Below are 22,866 nucleotides of genomic sequence, written 5' to 3' on the forward strand. Positions count from 1 at the left end.
TGTGGATTTTTAAGATGTGTATGGAGGGCTGGCACGATGGCTCAGATGTGCTCTTGTTTTCTTGCCAAGCCTCATGACCCGAGTTTGAACCCTGGAACCCACATGGTGAAAGAGAAACATTGACTCCTGCAGGCCATTTTATGACCTCCACACAAGTGTCACGGCACATGCTCTTGTAAACACACACAGACATACACACAGACACACATCACACACATACACATACAAACACACACAAACGCACATCACACTCATATAAACACATACAACACACAAACACATCACACACACATAAACATACATACAGATACATACACATCACGCACATACAAACACACACCTCTCTCTCTATCTCTGTCACACACACACACACACACACACACACACACTCCTAACTTTAATAGTTAAAGAAAAACCATGTGTGGAGAAGAGCGGGTTTTTGGTTCTCAGTCTATGAGAAGGACCATGTAGGATAAAGGTCATTAGCCAGCCCTGGGGCAAGGTCTAGTTCTCTGTCACATTGGACAGTAACAGTTGGATATGATGGTGAAGGAGATTAAGGAACAGATGTCAGCAAATGACCACATTGGCTCAGCCAGCAAGACATACATCAGCCTGTCCCTCTGTCATGTCTATGGATAAACATGTACTTTTACCTCAACTTTGCCTGCATATTGCATACATGGCCAAACTTCCCATGTCCTGTGCTCTTGTATGTAGTGTAAGCAGAATACAGTGGTGGTAGACAGAATGAGAAATGAGGTTCAACCGGGTGGTGGTGCACGCCTTTAATCCCAGCACTGGGGAGGAAGAGGCAGGCGGATCTCTGTGAGTTCGAGACCAGCCTAGTCTACAAGAGCTAGTTCCAGGACAACCTCCAAAGCCACAGAAAAACCCTGTCTCAAAAAACCGAAAAAAAAAAAAAAGAGGTTCATGTGTTTTAGAGAGAATGAGAAATACACTTGTGGCTTTTGTGAATTGAAATGTTGGGGTAGCGGCCAAGGATTAATGAAGTTTGTTGACCCTCTCACCCCATATTCTCATCCTTCACCCTCAAACCCTGTGTTTGGCATAGACTTGGGGTAATATTGGCTGTTATAAGCTTGAGACTTTGACGTGACTTGAAGCTGACTCACGCAGAGCTCAAAGCTGGAGGAAGTCATCTGTGTCACTTCCTGACTCCAAGTGCTTAAGAATGGCTCATTGTGAACCATGCACACTGACAGAGTAGCTTTACATTTATGATTCTAGCCTAACCCTGCAGGTGACATTGCTTAAGGAACAGGGTGAGATATATTACTAAGAAGTAGGAACTGGGTGTGACAGCTCTTTCCAGTTTCAATCCCAGTACTTAAGGAGGTGGAGGCAGGAAGATCAAAGCCCAAGGTCATCCTTGGCTACACAGGAGCTTGAGGCCAGCCTGGGCTACATGAGCACTTGTAAAGATAATAACAATTATTAGACTCAGTGCAGCACAGAGGTGTTGTAGAATATTATTATAACGGGGCAAAGTTGTGTTACATTTGTTTATGCTGCATTTGCTTTAGGTAAAGATGCGTTACTATTTCACCTTGTCTGACTGAGGCACCTGACTGGTCTAATAAAAACCTCAATGGACAATAGCTAGGCAGGGGAGGGATAGGTGGGACTGGCAGGCAGAGAGAATACATAGGAGGAAAATTATAGTCTTGAGAAGGAAGAAGAGAGGAGAGGATGAGGGAGAAAAAGAGGGACAGGTCTGGGGCCAGAAGCCAGGCAGCCGCCATCCAGACACGAGAAACAATGAAAATAAGATATATAGAAGGAAAGAGATGTAAAAAACCCCAAGGCAAAATGAAGATAAAGAGAAACAGATTAAAATAAGAGATAAGCTAAGGCCAAGCATCCAAAACTAATAATAATTCTGTTGCTTTGGGAGCTGGTTGGGGGTCAAAAAGAGAATGCTTGGTACATAGAGACACATTCTCTTAGAAGATTGACTATGAGTTCCAGGCCAACACAGGCAACAAACAAGACCTGGTCTCAACTCCTGTCTTCTCCCCAGCAAAAAGTTCGAAGGAGGATCACTCACCATACTGCTACAGGGTGGAGACTGGTTAGGCATTTCATTCTATTATTCCTGTATTGGGGGATACTTTTATATAGTGAAATGGAATCGTGTTATACAAATAAATGTAAACATTTAAAAATAAGTTCTTAGAGTATAAAATGCAATCTAGGAAAACAAGCCGCTTTGACTAGGACTGGAGTGTGATACTAAGGGGCCAGATATGGGCACACTCCTAACTACTTAACTCCATTAATAGGCTCTACTAATTGCAATCAGAATGGCAGCTCTATGGCTGTAGTTAATACTCTCCCAACAGTTTGATTGCACTCAGATGTCTTACTTTATTGCTTTTATGAGTAAATAAGAAGAATCCCTTCAGAGCACATTCTAAGGTATTTAACTGATGTTAACTACAACTTGGGACCATACTTCATTTTTTATCTTCCTCCCTACGTCCCCCCACCTTCTCTAACATTCTCCTCCTTTGTGACTACTGTGTGGTCCCTCTGCTCAGGACCTGTCTCAAAATTCACAGCCCCCAGGAGACCCAGCTTAATGAATCTGGGCTTATGGAGAAACTTCTCTTCATATCCTTGCTTAACGTGTCCCCTGTGTTTGATAACATCATTTTGTTCCGTCATGAGGGCTGCTTGCTAATTTACTCCTGGCATTTTTGGCATACATGTTCACCTAATTCATATCCCAAAGTAATATCTTCATGAACAGAAAACAGTAGAGTATGTAGACATTGAAGAAAGAAATGTCTTAATGTAAAACCTGACTCTTGCACTTTTTCTGGATATTTTTTGAGGGAGAAAAGGTGATATGTTTTGTAGGGTTTTTTTGTTTATTTCCATGTGGTGTTTGCTTTGCTTTTGTTTTGGATTTTTTTGGAGAGAGAGGGTGGGAGGGAGATAGAGAGAGACAGAGACAGAGACAGAGACAGAGAGAGAACTAATATATAGTTGGGTGGGTTGGGAGCTTGGGAAGGCCTATAATGAATTGGGCAGGGAAGACATGATCAAAGTATAATGTATAAATATTTTAAAATAAATAACTAAATAAAACAACCCAAATTAAAAAGTGAGGCATGGAAGTGAGCAGGCAGGGTTTCATTGTGTAGCCAAGGTTGGTGTCAAACTCAACATCCAAGGTGCTAGGATTATAGAATTGTACCACCATCCCAGCTGGAAAATCTTTGGAAGCTGTGTTTTCCTCCCTTCTGACTTATAGGATTTGGGGGCTGGTAAGGTGACCAGTAAAGTGAGCCATTCAGCTGGAGCCCTGGGGACCAAGAATTCAGTGTGACTCAAATTGGTCTCTTCTTCTGTCTCCAAGGCACCACAGGAATGTATATAACACTCTGACATCAGCTTAAGTCATTGTTTATTTTTTTGGATACTGCAATAGTGTATGCTGATTGTCAGTTGACTGGGTATAAAGTCACAGTGGAGACAAACTTCTAGGCATGTCTTTGAGGGGTTATCTTGACCAAGTTAACTAAAGTAGGAGGACACCCCCACCACCACCAAATGTGGGCAGCATCATTACCTAGTCTGGTGTCCTGGATAGAAAGGAGAAAGCATGAAGATCACCAGAAACAATCATTCTCTGCTGCCTAGCTGGGACACAGTGAGGCCGGCTGCTTCTCAGTCCTGACACCATGATTTTCCCGCCACAACGGACTGTCCCTCAAACTGTGAGCTCCAGTAAACCCTCCCCTCCTTAAGTTGCCTTTGCCAGGCACTTTGTTGAAGCAACAGGACAAATGACGAACTGATGTGTTGAAGTACGTGGGCTTCAAAAGTGGAGACTGGGGATTGCATTGTTCAATTCAAGTCAGCATCCTGTCACTCAGTATCACCCTGCTTACTGTGATAACTTACCTGGAATCTGCTTTCATCCAAGAGGGCTATTCCATGCTTTTTTATGTATTGTGCTACTTTGGGGTCCAAGTTGTATTTACTCATGTAGTCACTTATTCATCAAAAATGTACAGAATAATTGGTCTGAAGAGATGGCTCAGTGGTTAAGAGTATGGGCTACTCTTCCAGAGGACCCAGGTCCAATTCCCAGTACCCACACTGAGGTCCACAAATGGCTGTAACTCTAATCCTGAGGCTCTTTTAGCCTCATACATGAGGTGCACAGACAGACAGGAAGGCGAAACATCCATAAACAGAAAAACAAATAAAAGTTTAAAAACTACAAAATGTTGTTGTATTAGCATGATAGATAGGTATGAAGAATGAACGAGTGCGGTGGATGAATTGGGGAAATTCACTGCGTACAATGGCCCTGAGGCAGTAAATGAGAGAGCCTGTCTGGAGGTGCAGGTTCTGGGTGGAGGACATGGCTTGAAATGGGTTGGTAGGAAAGACAACCTATATATTATATACAGGAGTTGAGATTTGATCATGCTGGTGATGTGGTGCTGCAAAGAAATCTGCACAAGGACACACCAAGGTCAAATTGTATGTGACAAGGGAATTTTAGTCACTGGATACCAGCTGGAGTGCAGGGGGTGAAATGGAGGGAAGGGGGCAAACACAGAGGCGTCTGGAGAAGTATGGGGGGAGATGATGATGGCTGATTTGGAATGTGAAAGAGGGACTCCGAAGTAGCATAGAGAGGATGTGCTGCGTGATTGATTATTAGGTCTCTGTTATTGTCATAGCAAATTATCCTGAACTTCGTGGCTTGAAACAATCCAAATTTATTATCTTGCAGCTCTGTAGCTTGGGAATCTGATGTGACTCTGCTGGGTTAACAGCAAGCATTCAGCAGGAAGGTGTCCTTTTCTAAGGCTTGGGGGAAATTTGCCTTCTCACTCACTCGGGATATAGGCATCATTCAGTCCCATGTGTGTATAGAACTGAAGGCCGCTTGGTTTTTCTGAGCAACCGTTGGGGCTCAGCCCCATGTTACAGGGGCTACCAGAATTCCTGGCTTCACAGCCCACCCAGTCCATCTTTGAAGGCTGCAGGAATGAACGTGTTCCTTTCACTCTTGCTTTGTATACATGTGATTATGTGTGTGAAGGTATCTGTGTGTGTGCATGAGTGCATGTGAGTGTGCATAGAGAGCCCAGAGTCAATCTCACGTAGCATTAGTGCTGTCTGTGACCATGGGGCTATCTTTCTAGGAGTTCAACTTTAGGTTCAAACCTCAGGCATTGAGACAGGCAAACTCCCAACTGTTTTACTTCAGATCCATCTTCTTATATTGCATTTAAGTGCCTATAAATTTTATCCAAAGGGGAATTGGTTATTCTTCATCATGGGCTACTAGCTCCCCAATTCATACACCAGCAGGCCCCAGCACACAGGATGCACAAGGGGGAATAAAAAGGGCAGTGTGTCTCCTCTCTCTCAGTAGACTTTCTGGAAACACCCCAGAACAATTTGACTTATACATCATTGGGCAGAATTCAGTCATGCAGCCACATTTAGTATCAAGATGCCCAGGAAAGTATAGTCTTTGTTATGGTAGCAATGTCAAAATAAAAACTGTGCCATATGCAATGGGAGGAGAACAGTTGCTGAGAGATGTACTGCAGTCGCATTACTTGAAATACTTTTTGATTTATCTCTAGTTGTTCTTCTAGCCTGCTATTCCTCTGTCATTTGAAGCTGAGCGGTACTCTGCTTTAGGAATCAGGTAGTACTCAGGCAGAGACAAAGATTAGATCGAGTGGGCTGAAAATCTACAGTCACGACTTGGGTGTGTGTGCTCTTTTATTTACAGTTTGCCCGCTAATGGCAAGGAGTAAGGCCAGCTCACTTCTGGTTTGCTTGTTTGCACACATGTATGTGCATGTGTCTGTGTGTCCAAGAGAGGGGATTTGCATGTGCCCATGCACACTCATGTCGACCAACAAAGAAAGAAGTCTGGTGTTTTCCTCTATTGTCTTCCACTTTGTTTTCTGAGACAAAGTCTTTCACTGAACCTGAAGTTCACAATTTCAGCTAGGCCGACTGCTCAGGGAGTTCCCAGGATGTGACTTCACCCCCTCCCTTCCAATGCTGGGGTTATAGGCTTGTGTAGGCAGGTTTGGCTTTCTGTGAGCTCTAGGGGTTCAAACACAGGTCCTCTAGGTTGCACAGCAAGCACGAGCCAACCCAAGCCCCTGTTTTATAGATGAATTTCTCTGAGGACCTAGCAGATAAACTCATCTTCATTTTTACTCCTTTGCTGCTTTCTCTCCAGGGCATGGTCTAGTGAGCCGCTAACCTAAGAACTTTCCTGTTATGCTCTGTTCTCATAGACCTCCTGTAACCAGACCTCTCTCTGGGAACGTCTAGAAGCTGGGGCACTGCTCTGAGGCTTTCAACTTCTCTTCCGTCTACTGCAGAGGTTGGCACACAGGAAACAGTTAAAGTGTGACTGATGCAATCATGAGTCTGCTTTAGATGCATCATATAATTAATTCAAATGGCACCATAATGATCTGAAAAGCCTGCATAATTAAAAGTCTATTTCTCTACACCCCCTAGCATTATGCTTGTAACTTTCTTACAGTACCCATAATCCTCTGCTCTCGGATACAATGGTTTGCGTGTTTGTCTGGCTGCTCATTAGAGTGTCTGTCTGCTCTTGAAGAATGCCCCTGCTCTTGTGCCACTCACTAGTGCTGAGGTTGGGAGAAAGACCCCTTCAGTCTGGGAAAATGAGTGACCACAGGAGGAGGGGCTGGCTCTATGTGACTTTCCACAAGTTAATGACTCCCACCTGGGGAGGAGCGGAGCAGTTTTTTTCCCTCAGCTGCTTAGGAGGGCATCAACAAACACCAATTGGTATTTTCCCCTTTACCGAACCTTAATTTATTTTAATGAAAAGCATTGCTTTTGTTTTTCAGAAATCCTCCACCCACTTTGCTGCACCCAGAAGAATGGTGTGAGGAATTTAACCACTTCATTTCACAGTGAGTGTTTCTTCTGTGAACCTCCTGCACAGCAAGGTCCTGACCCATGATTCCTGAAACCCAAGCTGTGGAATGTCTTAGTTGAACATGCTAGTGTGTTGTAACCCAGGGATTGCCCTAGTAATGTGTTAAGGAGCTCCCGCAGATTCTGAAGAATGAGAGATTCCAGCTGATTTAACTGTTACCAGTCCTCATTAGCACATGCAGCTACAAACTACTCTGTAGAAGATGCACATCTATAATGATGTCTACTCTGGGAGCAGAGAGACAAAGACAATTGCCATCTTTACAGGGTCATTGGGCTGTGCGTTAGGATTTTCAACACAGGGCTCGGGCTTTAGTTTCCAAGATGATGGGGAGGATATTTGGACTGAGGCATCTAGATGAGGCATCAAGATAAGATGAGGCATCAATACAAGGCATTGGCTGGAGGAAACCTTGCAGATAGTGTGAGGCCCCTTGTGGGAAGTAGGCCACCAGGCCAGACTTACTGAGACTAAAAGAACCAACAGAAAGACCAAAGAGTGAGTTGGTGCTGAGATCGTGGCTTTGGGGCCTGGTCCAGGGAGAGGGCCACACTGGTACCAAATGCATGGAAGATGTTCATTCAGTTTAAGGGGGTCTCAAAGCCCCAGGTGAAGACTCAGTTATTAATTGAGTGAAGACCAATCATTAGAAGCTGCCACCAAGTTCTAGATCTGGGAATAGATGCCTCAGCACCTGGTATTCCAATCAAGAGCTTCAGAGACTCTAGGAGGAGAAAGTAAATGACCAACGGTGCTGATAAACAGGAGAGGAAAACGCACATTTTTTTTCTCATTTATGCCTATGTGCAGTCTTCCACAAACCAAACAGGGTCATCGTCCTTAATATCTGTCTAGATCTACAATCTTCACCCTTAATCCCTAAATCCAAGAAGTCCTGAAAATAGAAGTTATTTTTCAGTTGAGTCATCCAGCAGCAAGATGTGGCCTTATGTGAACTGATGTGGGGGCAGTGTGTGCCCTGAACTGATGAGGGGCTATTTATAGTCATTATCTTTCTTAGTGTGAATATTCATGTGTTTCAACTCAGATATATTCCTATTCGACGATAGTGTCCTATCCCAGATCATTCTGCCTTGTTACATAATGTGTAGCAAATGTGCCAGTTTAGCTGTCTAAAATTTGATCAAATTTAGAATTCTAAACATGTTTGACCCCAGAGGAGTTTGCATGAGAGCTTGAGTTTGTATTTCATTTCCATTTCAAATGCAGCAGAGCTCAGGGCCCCGAAAATTGTTTGTCCATCTAATCCCTCTTGGACCTGCGCCATATCCCTTGGGACAGAAGAACAGGGGGACAACTCAGAGAGCACTACCGAGAGACACGGTGTTGGAAGGAGACTGAAGTTTGGTGTCAAGGAAAAACTCAGAGAATGCTAACCAGAGAGGTAGTGTTGGAGGGTTAGGTACAGGGCCAAGGCACATCCTTGCTCCTCAGTCCAGCTTCGTCATTTTTGCCCTAACAGTAGAATGCATGGGACTGCCACAAGTTGGAGTGGCTGGCTACCAATGCCTGCTAGGTGGACAGCACTCACATGGGAGCTGAGAAAGAACTGTTTCTTGAAAGCTGGTAGCTACAGGAGGAGGTGGAGGGAACGGAAGAGTCAAAGGCACTCTAGTGGCCACGTTTCAGAGCATCTCACGCTCACCATGTTTCAGAGCATCCCACGCTCAGAGAGAGCTCTCTCGGCACCTAAAGAATTGCCCTTTTGGCCGGGCGTTGGTGGCGCACGCCTTTAATCCCAGCACTCGGGAGGCAGAGGCAGGCAGATCTCTGTGAGTTCGAGGCCAGCCTGGTCTACAGAGCGAGTTCCAGGACAGCCTCAAAGCCACAGAGAAACCCTGTCTCGAAAAACCAAAAAAAAAAAAAAAGAATTGCCCTTTCATTCCATTGCTCCCCAGATAGCCTTGGTCAGCCTTCTCTGAAGCTGGCCTAGAGAGCCCCATTACATATTCACAGATACACCTTCCCATTCCACTGTGGTGCCAAGATGTGATTTGACTCACAAGCTCTTCTTACATGTGTTTTTCTCAAGAGTATGGTTGTATTCTTAAATCAACACAGTACAGCTTGTGGGGATTAAAGGGTAAGGTACACAGCTGATGGCAAGTGAACACTTGTAGGGCCATGCTTACTATAGATTATCTTCTTTGTTTCCTTCTGACAAGTCCATGAGATTCCAATTCCAATCTGATCATGTTTTCCAACTTCGATATTTCCAGAAGTGTTCATCCCAAGTTATCTTAGACCTTGAGAGCTCTGGAACACTGGAAAGGCTGGGGAGGGGTGGGGGCGGGGTTGGGGACGGCAAAAACACAGAAAACAATGCCTTTGGGAATACACATATCATGAGCAAAGAAAAAAAGTAGGTCTTAATGAAAACATGGAGAGGAGAGCCCAGATAGGGTCTAATGAGCCATGAAGGCAAACGAAAACTAGGAGATTACGTGCTTTATCGTTGATTTGAGATATGGAAATATGTCATTCCCCCACCCCCCACCCCCACACACCCCTTCCTCTCTCTGCTTCTCCTCTATCTTTGGTTACTGAAGATTAAACCTAAGGCCTCAGGAATGCTAGGAAAGTTCTCTATCCCTGAGCTATAGCAGTCTTTACGTGCCCAGGCTGGCTGGAACTCACTCTGAAACCTAGGCAGAGCTTGAATTTGTGATTTTCCTGTCTCCTCTTCCCAAGTAGCTGGCATTATAGGCCTGGCCACCTGGCCCAGAAATCGTCTCTTTCTTCAATGCATTGTCTTATTTTCTCATTAGTGAAAATGCTATGTATGGTCCCAAGTTTTTTCTTGATCACACACCTCCAATGCTATTTTCTCCATAGCATCTTAGATTCTTCAATCATGAATTCTCCTTCTACACTCATTTTTAGTAAGAGATATGAACATTGAAGACTGACCATTACATTTCACTTCTTGGGGTAGCATGATGGTTATCTTTGACTATCAACTTTACACAACCTAGAGTCATCTGGGAAGACAGTCTCAATGAGGGATTGCCAACATTTGATTGGCCTGTGGGGGACTGCCTGAATGAAGTTAATCGGTGTGGGAAGACTTAGCCCACTGTATGTAGTACCATTCCCTAGGCAGGTGAACTGTGTTAGGAGTGGAGAAATCAAAGTGAGCATAAATGAACAAGCAAGGGAACATGCTTTGTGTCCATCTTCTCTCTACTCTTGGTTGTGGACAGGATGTTACTACCTGGTTTAAGTTCCTGTTGCCACGAATTTCCCACAGTGATGGACTATCTTCTGGAATTGTTAGCTAAAATAAGCCCTGTCTCCCTTATATTGCTTAGCAACAGAAATAAAACAGGCAAACCTGTCACCTATCTTACCTCAGACCTCCTGATATATGGCTAGTGTTGGCCTTGAATTTCTGGTCCTTCTGCCTCTTTCTATTGAGTGCTGGGATTACAGGCAGGTACCGTTATGCCTGGTTTATGTAAGTGCAGTACATGCTAGGCAAGTACCAATTGTGCTACATCCCTATTTCCACCCTTTGATTTTGTAGATGAGAATAACTCTTCTAGCCTGCCATTACTCAGCTACCAAATATACTATGACCAAACATGATTTCATTAGACTTATTCAAATAGACAGTTAACTGTAAACAATGACACGCTTTGCATTTGAAATGTCTATTTAGAGAGCTTTGGTTTGCTTTTATGCTTATTGTCTTGTATGAGAAAAATGAATGGGGAATTAATACCTTCCAACTATAAGCTTTTCATCTTTGGAGGTACTAGTTGGGAAAGACAATATCTGAGAATTTTAGTAAAATTATTTTAAAGCAGAATCATGTAGATAATTGATTCAATTGTCTTTATAGAACAAGCCACAGGGTGTTGTGTAAAAGTAAACTGCCTAGATTCTCTCTAAAGATAAACAAGATTATAAACGTCTTTTAAAAAAGGGTTTTAGTTTTTATTATGTGTGTATGCTTTGTGCACATGAGTGTAGGTGTCCTTGAAGGCCAGAAGAGGGTATTAGATCCCCTGGAGCTGGAGTTAAAGGCAGTTGTGAGCTGCCAGATGTGGGTGCTGGTAGCTAAACTCTGGTCTTCTGCAAGAGCTGTATGCATTCTTATCCTCTAAGCCATCTCTGTAGCATGGCTAGAAATATCTATTTTTGTTTCGTTTTGTTATTGCCATCGTACTTCGAGACAGGGTTTCTCTGTGTAGCCCTGGCTGTCCTGGAACTCAACTCTGTAGACCAGGCTGGCTTTGAACTCAGATCTGCCTGCCTCTGCCTCCTGAGTGTGCCACCACTGCCTGGCTTAACTCCCCCCCATTAATTTTTTGTATATTTATATATATGGACATTTTTGTCTTCACGTCAGAAGAGGGGATTGGATCCCATGGGACTTCAGAAGTTATAGATGGTTGTGAGCCACCACATAGACTCTTATGAGAGACAGCTGCAAGCTCCCACCATGGATGGAGCTCTCTCCCAAGTGTTTGCTTCCATGACGGACTGGACCCCCAAAACAGTGAGCCCAAATAAACTTTTCTTCCTTTAAGTTGCTTCTAGCAGGTATTTTATTACAGCAATGAGAAAAGTAGCTAACACATTAGGATCCTCAATGATGAATCCACTTTGGTGTAGAGGTCACATAGCTGTTTCTCATTAAGTGGTTCTCATCAAAAGGCAGAGGATGCTCTCAGCTGGGGGGTGGGGCTATGAGGTACACACACCTGTGACCCAGTCCCTCCAGCCAGGCCTCACCTTCCAAAGGCTCCACAGCCTCCCCACAATGTGCCATTGGCTGCCAACAAAGCATTCAGAACACAGGAGCCTGTGGGCACACTTCATATGTAAACCATAAGAGTCTCTGGCACTGCTCACCAGAGGACCCGGAAGACACGCTACTGATCCTCCTGGGCACCTGGCTGCTGCCTATAGCAGAGAAGACAGGGCAGGAATGCTGAGATATGGGTTAGTGTTTTTCAGGTTTGTTTCCAGCCTCCTTATTTGGAGACAGTGGAGAGGAAAAACAACAAACAAACAACAACAAAAAAATAACTTTTTAAGGTCTAAAATCCTATTAGCAAACCTGTGTTTGAGTTACAAAGAGAAAAAAGGAAGCCCCCATCACCCTGGTTGGTTCTGAACCTTGGTTGTTAGTGATAATTGACTCATTCATATGAGTTAGTTACACATTTGTCAAAGCATGCCTCCTGACAGCTTAGTCATGATAAATTAAACACGGTACTCACAGAAATTCTGCACTGCTCTTTATCCATAAGCTGGGACCCTGCCTGATTTTTTTTTTTTTTTGTCACCGCTATAATATGTGGCTGGCTTTGCAGTGATTTCATTATCAGCCCTTTCCCCTATGGCTAAAGCTATTTGCATAACAAGTCTATCTGGTTCAAGTACCTGCCAGACTTCTACTGTGTTAAGAGGCTCCCTGCAGAAATAGCCTTTTGATAAGATAACAATAATTTTCATCCGCTAACTTCACCTCAGTCCCCAAGGATGCCTCCTTCCCCTGTAAGTTCAACCTAATTTAAGGCCTTTGGTCTAGGTAGTAAAAACCACTTTCCCTAGCCGAAAGGTCTTTGTGAGTCATGCTCTTTCAAACAAGTCTCTCAAACTTGTGAGGTTTGTTTCGGGACATCAATGGCTCTGAGCTGATTAGTGAGACAATAAAGACAGATTTGCTTTTGTTAAGGGTGAATTCACCAAGAGCATCCTGGCTACTCAGCCCAGTGAAGCTGCAGTGAAATCACCCCCCATAAACTGCGGTTTGGGGGTGGCAGTTCTGGCAGCCCAGGGAAGAAAAGCGTGGTCTCTTCCTCACTCCCTGCAAGACAGAAGACTGACGTCACGTGACTTTCAGAAATGACGATCTAAAGATTCAGGGAACCTGGCGGTTCCATGGTTTCATGAAGCATGGCAAAGTACAGCTGAGCAAAAAGGATCAGACCTACTGGTGACAAACGGGGGACTCAGAGGGGTATATCTGTCTACAGAGTCTCCTTAACCTCCCAGTATAACCTCCCTCTCTCCGGGAGTGGTGAGGACACCTGTCAGCTGAGGGTTCTTAACAGGGAAACTCAGAAGGGTCCTCCTTGACGTCTAGACAGTTCCTATGTTTTGGGGAGTATTTCCGGTCCCCCGGTGAATGGCTAACATGCAAGGCTGTCTCTCTTCTTAACTGAGCACCACTCTTGAGCCCTGCCAGCCAGCCACAAAATATTGGAGCATTTTTTCCAGTCAGTTTCCGATGACGCTCAGATAGATAGAAGCAGCTGCCCCGAATATTATTAGAATGTTGTTACTGGCCTGGGAAGGTGCATTTAAACTTCTTTAACCCTTGAAGACTGTGACCCGGATTTACAGCTCCCACTTCCTCTGCAGGTCTACCAGTTGGCCGGCTGTTCCTCAGCTTTCACTGAGTTCCTCAAGCCAACAGTTCTCAGTGCTTGTTTTTCTCCACTCTGCATTTCAAAACCCCCTAATTCTACCTGGCTTCACAGCGTCAACAAACTACACACAATAAGTCCACAGACTTCTCAGACTTTTACTTCTTGTTAGAATTCCAGGAACCCTACAAATAGTTAATTCCTCCAGGAACAGAGTCCACTGTAACCTTTATTTACATTACTTCACACGTTGGTAATCTTAATTAAAATGAGCAGCAGTATCTCCAGTGACACACTCTCCAGGTTGAATTTATTTAGCCAATGATTAGCGATTGTGGCTTCGTGAATTAATTAGCATCTCTTGAGCTACAGGGAATTAGTGGATTAGTAAAAACTCATGGAAAAGGTTGGAATACTCTAAATTAAAACCTAATAAACTCTCCTTTGCCCTCTTCACGTGCTTGATCTGTAGACTTCTAAATGAAACAACTCTTTCCTGGTTTTGAAAAATTGGGATCCCCCCCCACACCATGTCTTAGGAAGAATTAAGTTACGAGTTTCAAGATTATACTTCCAAGAAGTATCTAATTTAGATTACATGATGGGTATTGTAATTTTCTGGAAGTTTTGCATCAATATTGCTATGAGTGTAACATATGACCATATCTTATTGCAAAGGAAGATAAGAAATGGTCACTGGGTTGGGCAGCAGTGGGCTCAGACCATGGCCATTGTCCCTAAATAAAGGGAAGAGCGCACAAAGAGACAGTCATTTGTATCAAGGATAGGGAGGGTGTCTGATTCCAGACAGCCAGACAACAGCCAACAAGGCTCAGTATTCTAAGAATCTGGAAGGAGAATGGGTGGGATCCACAGGTCGTGTCCTAACAGCAGAGAGTCTAGAGTTGAGAAGGGGTTGTTGTCATAATCCCACCCCGGCTGGCTGCAAGAGATGGAAAATAATGTAGGGATAGTGGAGTGGCTGTGAGGATGTCCCTCCGGGGTTCTTCCCAACAGCTGTGACATGTGTCCACATGGCAGCCAGCTGCCTCCTTTCTGCTCTGTTCCCTGGCTGGTGCTGGTCCCAAGGCCCTTTCCATAGTGGGGCTTCCAAAGGCTGGGGGAGGAGGGTCAGAAGGAAAGCTGGCTCTTGGTCTATTAGAACTGTAATTAGGAAAGGAAATGTAGGCTCATGTGACCAATCCTACATTTTCCAGCCCGCTGGTGACTTTTAGATGGGCTAAAAATAGCAGACATGGCCCTTTGGCTGGAAGAAAGGGCTGTGTATATGTGGCTTTTGTGGATTTATAATTTACAGTAGTAGCATTAAATACAACCAGTTGCCAGGTCTTCCAGTCTGTTTTATGTTTTCTATTGCCTTCTTGGTATTTGAATTCGGAATTTCTTAGATTATCAAATATATGACATTTATCTGCCATACTGGGTTAATGAGTGAAGAGAATCTTAGCTGGAATTTTTTGTTATTGTTGCTATTGAGACAGGTCCTGTTACATAGCACAGCATAGCCTGGAAATCAAGTTCCTCCTGCCTCAGCCTCCTAAAGTCTAGGATTGCAGATGTATGCTATCATGACCAGCGTGATTTGATTTGGAAATGAAAGGGTATTTATTGAACTAAAAATTAATTGTATTTAAAATAGATATTTTAATAAAATAACAGGAATTCTGCCTTTAAGAAAGTACGCACGCTTAAATGACCAGGGGTGAGCAGTGCTCCCAAGCCTGGCTTCTGCTGCTCAGGCTGTGGTTTGCATGTTGTCTCTCAAAATCTACATGGTTTAACCCTCAGTATCTCAGATGTGACTTTATATGGAAACAGGCCTTTGCACATGAAACTAGCTAAGATGAAGGCATACTGAAGAAGAGTGGGTCCTAACCCATTGTAGTAGGTGTCTATATAAAAGAGAGATTTAGGTGTATTAGTCGGGGTATTCTGGAATAATACATGTCTTGTTCAGTGTTCTATTCCTATGAAGAGACACAAAGACCAGGGCAACTCTTCTAAAAGAAAGTATTGGGGCTGACTTACAGTTTCTGAGTTATGGCAGGGAGCGTAGTAGCATGCAGGCAGACATGGTGCCGGAAAGGTTGAGAATTCTACATCAGATCTGCAGGCAGCAGGAAAAGAGGGAGACTCTGTGGGCTTGGCATGTGTTTCTGAAAACCCACAACCCAGTGACAGAATTCCTCCAACAAGGCCACACCTCTTAATCCTTTCAAATAGTGACACTTTCTGGTGACCAAGTATTCAAATCTATGATCCTATGTGGGCCCTTCTTATACAAACAATCACAGAAGTAGACATAGAGACAACACATGTGTAGCCTGGACTCAGGTTGTCTCACACTGAGGGGTTATCAGAAGCTAGGATAGAAGCCCATGAGACAATCACTCAGTTTGTGATACTTCTTATTGCAGATCCAGACAATTAATATACCCTATGACTACATAACTATAGAGCCATAAGTGATTTGATATTTCAAGCAAGGATAGCAATGTTCACCCACCTGCCACAAGGAGTGAATGTCAAGAGTTAGCCCTGTGCTGTATAGCTATAGTGAATCTTTCCCTTTCTTCCCTCATTTCTTCTCTTCTTTCCTTTCATTTTCTTTTTTGTTTGTTTGTTTGTTTAAATATTTATCCACTATTAAAGCTTATGTTAAAACTATGTCTCAAGTGAAAGCAGGGAATTTCTATAACTGTCAAGGAATTGCAGACCTCCATAGAGAGCTGGGCATTAAGATGTCTTGGTCTAAGAGGAACACATTATCCTAGGGAGATATGGCAAGCTGACATCACTCGCACCCAGTACTGACCAAGAGATCACCATCAAGCTGTGTTGAGAAGGATCTCATAAATCAACACGGGCCCTAGCAATTCAGGCATGGACTAAAGTCACTTAGTGATTGATGCTACGGGCTTATTGTTACTCAATCTTTGTGGTCATGGAGTTTACATTTCTTTTTTGCTTTGTTTTGTTTTGTTTTTGAGACAGAATTTCTCTGTGTAATAGCCCTGGCTGTCCCGGAACTCTCTTTGTAGACTAAACTGAAATTGAACTCACAGAGATTCACCTGTGTCTTCCTCCCGAGTGCTGGAATTAAAGGCATGCACCATGACTGCTGGGCTACATTTCTTTTTAATTATGACAAAATTTTCTGCTATTTGAAAATCTTTCATGGCAAAACAAACATAGCAAACTTAATTTAGCCAAAGAAAACCAATTTGCTTACATTTAGTAAATCCTAAAAGATGCATGAGGACTAGAATAGAAATTGTTAGATAAGTTTGAAGAGGTACAAACAATAATCTTTTCAATAAGCTTTCCCCCCCATGATGCCAGAGATTGAACCCAGGGTCTCATACTGCAACTGCTTTAACCACTGAACACACCCCAGACCCTATAATAAACTTCACTTACACATGACTGCCAGGTACTATGTGTCTGGCCAGGTGAAATGCCCTTTGCCTGTGTGATTTCCCTGGATCCTAACTGCTCTTAGAAAGTGGGTGACTACTTACAAGGGAAGCTGAGCTTCATGGCAGCCAAGTAAGTGATGGGCTGTAGGCCTCATAGCTACATCTGAACAGAGATGCAAACCCAGGTTGGTCTCTATGGTGTTCCAATATCTTTCCTGGAGATTAAGATGCTAGAGCGTGTATATGTGTCTAACATTAAACCTTTAAAAGTATTCTGTGTGTGTGCCTATGGACATACTCATGCTATACATGTGTGGAGGCCCTGAGTGGATGTCAGCTGGTTTCTGCTTTTACTTTCCATCATGCACAAACGGACACACATCCTTGACAACTGAACGGTAGTCATCATCTCTCACTCAGCTCAGATTGCCAGGTGTGGAGCCATTTTATCAAATGCTAAATGAAGCAGTGCCAATTCATCATGGACCACATGAAAACAGATGCTTCATCATTGAGTCTTAAGGCAAGCTACCTGAAAACAGCTTTCTCACAACAACAAAACAAAAACCAACCAACTAAACAACAAAATAAAACCTCTCTTTGCTGGAAGAACTCCTTCCTAAGAGGAGACAAAAGAGGCTGACGAAATGGGGCTGGAGGAACTTGAGGACGTTGATCCTAATCAGGATGGATAGCACCGTTATAATGGAGTAGCAGATGAGGGTACACTCACCATGTCTGGGGGCGGTCTGTGTCCAGCCTCTGAGTAACTCACTGCTGACATTTTCCATGCAGAAGTGAGTGAGTGAAGGCCTGGATCATACCATACCTGTGACTTGCTATTGTTTTGGTTTTGATAGTCACCTGTAGGAGAGTTTTGCAAGCTAAGTGAAGAATAAACACAAATGAAAAATTCTGGGGGGCTGGAGAGATGGCTCAGAGGTTAAGAGCACTGACTGCTCTTCCGGAGGTCCTGAGTTCAGTTCTCAGCAACCACATGGTGGCTCACAACCATCTACAATTCAATCTGATGCCCTTTTCTGGCATGTAGGCAGAACACTGTTTATATAATAAATAAATAAATAAATAAATCTTTTAAAAAAAGAAAAAGGGCTTTGCCCTTTATGGATAATGAGTTCTGTGCACAAGATGAATTTAAAGTATCCTGTAAAAACAACTTTGAGAAGTTCCTCCTAGTGACAATTGCCTCCTAAGTTTCGGCAGTGTATATGGATAGTCTTCGGCTGAAATACCAAGTGTATGTGTTGACTCTGTTGTTGGCTATAGAATGAAAACTTTGGATTGAACTAGTAATTGAAAAAGAAGAAAAATATAGAGGAGCTAATCTGTCTAGTTGCTTGTATTGAGTGGATGCACTGTGATGCTTCTGCATTCTAAGTTCAAAATTTCTGCCAGTACAGTGATATAACTCAAAAACCTTTCTAAAGATATTTATTGTGCTGGGCAGTGGTGGTGCACACCTTTGATCCCAGGACTTGTGCGGCAGAGGCAAGCAGGTCTCTGTGAATTCAAGGGCAGTCTGGTCTACAGAGCGAGTTCAGGATAGCCAGAGTTATACAGAGAAACCCCATCTAAAAAAGAAAGAGAAAAGAAAGAAAGGAGAGAAAAAAGAAATTTAATCATAAGAGTTGCTTGCAATTAAGGGCATTACTCATAGAACTGTATTCCTGCTTGTTCCATCTTAAGATGTGTGTGTGTGTGTGTGTGTGTGTGTGTGGTGTGTGCCTGTGTGTGCACACTTGTGAGTGTGGGTGTATTGTATGCATATGCAGCATGTTAGCCGGTTCTGCTTGTATTTTCCCCTCTTTGGAGCATGAACAGTGCTTTCCAGAGCTGGGAAATTTAGAGATTAAGTGAGTGAAGAGACCAGGACACAGAGAAGTAATTTGCATGTATAATCCAGGAAGGCGGTACAGGCTTCCTTTGAGCCATTTGACTTAGGTGCCAAAGTAACTGTAATTTAATGCAGAGAGTATAGCAAATTATAATGAACAGCTTTCTGAGTGTATGTCCAGAGTCATCCACGTTCTCAAGCTAAAATCTGGGTATCAGAACTTAAGCAGTTCCTGAAATGTGTGAAAGTCTCCTTAACACACTGCTTATAAAGCAAAAGACCCCCTGAAACTCTACAACTGCATCATGTAGTAAATAAATGTCATAAATTTATCCAGCAGTAGAATGCATGACACCAGGAATGAACTCTAAGACAAACTACGGGCTTTAGGTAATTACGATGTCTTCACCAGGTTTTTAATTGTAATAAAGTCCAACTCTTGACAGGGATGGTGTCAATGAGGTTAGAAGTATGTGGGAGCAGAGGGCAAGAGGAAATCCCTGTGCCTTCCTTTCAAACTTGTTGGGAACCTGAAAGTAGTCTAATAATAAAGCCTTTAGTAAGATAAAATGAAAAAAAAAAAGCAGGAAAAAAAAAGCCCTGTGCATGTTTCTTCTCTAACCAAAACCATATGGGAATTTATTGGGAAAATGGGAGTTGGTGGCATTCTGTTATTACAGTATTTATCATACAGTTGTGGAAGGGAGTAATTTATGATCCTTGCTTGGAAAGCCAGATCGATACAGAGATAAATGTCCTTGACACAATAGAATTTATATCATCCACGTGATAATTGACCACTGTGTCATCTGTCCAATCATTCATCTCATTATCTGATGGGACTAGTGGAAGGCTAATATGGATGTGATTTATTGGTGCACAGAGGTGGGGAGCCATTGGTCCAGCCTACCTGTTACCTGTCCTTGGCAACACAGAGCATAGTTGTCTACCTCCAGCTGCAGGCATCCGCAGAAAAAGCCACCAGCCTTGTCCCACACTAGACATCTCTTGTTGAATTAGAAACAATCTTCCATTTCTTGCCCTTGTGGATTCTATTCCATTTCTGACCCCCTGAACACAGCAGTCTGCCTAGAGCCGAGGGGCTCAGGTAGTCGGTCTATAGAGAGCTTTCATCATCACTAATTTCAGTTATGTTTGGTGACATAATCATTCCATATCACCTATTCATACTTGGCATCAGGACACATGGCTTAAAATTCAGACCATACTACAGTATGGGTAAAAGGAGTCAATAGTATCTATAGGGACCAAAAACCAAAAACTGGGCAAAGAGAGAAGACCAGAAATCTCACTGAGGAGCTCATACAGGGTTAGTTCCCCAACAGGGGGGATGAAAAAAATAAAACAGATTCCAGCAGCCCCTTGGTTCTCTCAGCCCCCTGGGAACACTCGCTGCCTGCAGGATCTGTGATTTGCCTTGTGAGGGTTAATCAGTGGGTCTATTATTCAGCAAATTAAAGGCTTGGCTGCCAGAGAGTTCCTTTCAGGAAGGATTAGGGTCTCTGATGAGGCTTTGAAGTAATGGATGGAGCTGTTCTGCTAATGGAGGAGGGCTAAGGACTCCCCAGACTCCCCTGGCAGCCAGTGTGGTGTCTTTATTCAGTCCCTTGCCTAAAAAAGAAAAAAATATTTTCTCTTGCAAAAATGTGATGCTCACACAAGGCACTGGGTTGACATCCCCGCGGGTGGGGGTGGGGGCACTTCTTTTCTGTTGCAGGAGGGCACAGGAGTGCTTCCTGGCTGGCTGCTGTGGGTGGCAGGGTCCAGAGGAAGAAACATTTCTCCAAAGAGCAGCAACAGGAATCAGTGGGGCCTTATGATTTATTGTCCTTTAAAAGGTTTTGGCTCGGAAGTTGGGCAGAAGGGCTAGCAGGTGACAGCCACAGTGGTGGTGGTCTGTGTCCTCAGGACCACTAAGCAAAGCAGCAATAGCTGTGCAAAATGCTGATTTGCATAAAACATGGACAACTGCCTATTATCCGACAAGACCCCCCTCCCTGCGGGCTTTTCAGCAGCAGTTAGGCTGTTAGGGAAACCAGGCTGGTTCATTCCCCCCCAGTTTCGTGTTTATACCATCCACAAGGGCCATGGAGTTGGCAATCGGCCAGAGAAGTGTTTAGTCCATGTCTGCCTTCACCAAAAGAGCATGCATTAAAAGAGGAGCACAGAGTGTGGGTGCCAGTGCCACCAGGACCACTGCAGCTGTGGGCCATTATTGCTCTTTACCGAGCTCCCCTGCCCCCACTATCTATGCATTGCATTCTGAGACGCTGGCTGGAGCCTCTGGTGGCTGCATTTGTCCTACTGTTTTCTGGCCACTTTTGCAGTTGTGCTATGTTCTAGTCCCTCCCACCCTCCCACCACCACCAGCAGCAGCAGCCCCGGCTCTCTCCTTTGGGCCTTCTTGGTCCTTTCTCTGAGCTACATTCCACCCATGAGTTAAACTCTTTCTGGAATCTTCCTTTTGGCCTTTGCAAGGATCACGATAAGTCTTGGTGTCTGCCTTTCCTTGACTCTGTTGATGCTAGTGGCTCAGCACTGCACTCTACAGCCTGGAAAGGCTCACCCACTCCCCAGTAGAGCTAACCCCAGGTTAAGATCAGGGAACTCTGTATTGGCCTCCCAGGAGAATATTTTTACTGGATGGTTCCAAGCATGCCCCAGGATTGGAGAGTGATGTAGAAAACAGCCCTATGAACTACGTGGCCATGCTCAGTGGAGGCTGCTGTACTCACTACACTGCAGACTCATTACAGGTTTCTGCGGAAAGCCGGAAGATATTTTCTTCAGTCTCACTACCAATGTTCACAGCTCACTGTAGTCAGGGAATGAGCTGGGCAGTTAGCAAATCACAGATTACAAGATACATAGAACAGACATTTCCCCTTTCGCATGGTCTGCTAGGAAGCTAGGAGTCGAATTTGTGTCCATCCTCAATAAAGTTTATTTGGTATTTTCCTTACCGAATTTCTCCTTTGTTCTATCATTTCCCCTCCTGGCTTACATTATTTTTATGTTGTCTTATTGCATGTATCTTTGCATATCTGAGCACATGTTTTGTCCTTACATCATTTCTGGAAGAAGATAAAGTATTAAAAATCAATTGTGTGTCCTGCTATGGGGAAGGAAAAGCGGAGGGACTGCTTTGGAACACAGACTGGTGTTTTTCCAATAGATAACTCAAAAGTTATCATCATCCGATCCAGCAACTCCACCCCTACATATGTTCCCAGGAGAAATGAAGCCATGTAACCACATACAAACCACATAAGGGGATATTTCTAACAAGCTGCAGATGGTAGCTACATGACTGTGCTCCCAGTAATAGGGAGGCAGAGGTAGGAGGTTCACAACTGAAGGCTAGCCTGGGCTACATAGTGATTTAGTTGACGGCCTGGGCCTCATAGTGGGATCCCTGTCTCAAAAGGCAACCAAGTGACCAAGCAAATAAACAGCAACAAATATTCCTTACACTATTAGTTTATAATTGTTTAAAAGTAGAAATAACCCAAAACCTATCAGTTGATAATTGAAGAAAATGTGATACATTCACACAATGGAAGATTATTTTTAGCAAAAGGAATTAAATATTAATGTGTGCTGTGACTTGGAAGAACCTTGAAGCTATAATGAGTGGAAGAAGCCAGCCCCACATAGTATAGAAATGCTCAGATCTGGCAAATTCATGGCGATGGAAAATAAACTAGCAACTGCCTGGGATGGAGGCAGCTGAGGGAAATAGAAGTGACTGAGAATGGATGCAGTTTCTTCGTGGAGTGATGATGTCAAACACTGATTATAGTAATGGCCGCCTAACCACGAACATACAGATCTTTGGATTGTACATCTTAAATGGCTAAACTGTATGGCTTGTGGGCTATACCTCATTAAAGTTGTTATGAAGTCATTTTTTCAGTGGGTCCAGGCATGGAGGCAGAGGCGAGGGGATCACAGAGTTCAAGGCCAGCCTGGTCTGCATAGGGATTCCTGCACGGTGAGAACGGCCTCAAACAAATAACTAAGAAAGAAAATTATAGACAATGGCTAGCAGCTGCAGATTTTATAGAGTAGTTTTTGCTAGTTTTCTTATACTTAATTTTTTACCAGGTGCCAGGTGTGTGCATTGGCAACACTGGCTTTTAGCAG

The 22,866-nt window shown here is 43.6% G+C and overlaps 1 protein-coding gene across 1 annotated transcript in view; it reads left to right on the plus strand.

The window, feature by feature from the left end:
- The window catches only part of Myo3b (myosin IIIB), a 314,924-nt gene that overhangs the window by 83,238 nt on the left and 208,820 nt on the right, over nucleotides 1-22,866 (plus strand). Inside the window, exon 7 of the mRNA XM_005065170.4 lies at nucleotides 6,909-6,974. Within this exon, the coding sequence (XP_005065227.1) occupies nucleotides 6,909-6,974 (66 nt within the window). The remainder of the gene's footprint in view (nucleotides 1-6,908; nucleotides 6,975-22,866) is intronic.

The sequence above is a fragment of the Mesocricetus auratus genome, unplaced genomic scaffold (genome assembly GCF_017639785.1).
Source record: "Mesocricetus auratus isolate SY011 unplaced genomic scaffold, BCM_Maur_2.0 Super-Scaffold_100004, whole genome shotgun sequence".
Taxonomy (NCBI): domain Eukaryota; kingdom Metazoa; phylum Chordata; class Mammalia; order Rodentia; family Cricetidae; genus Mesocricetus; species Mesocricetus auratus.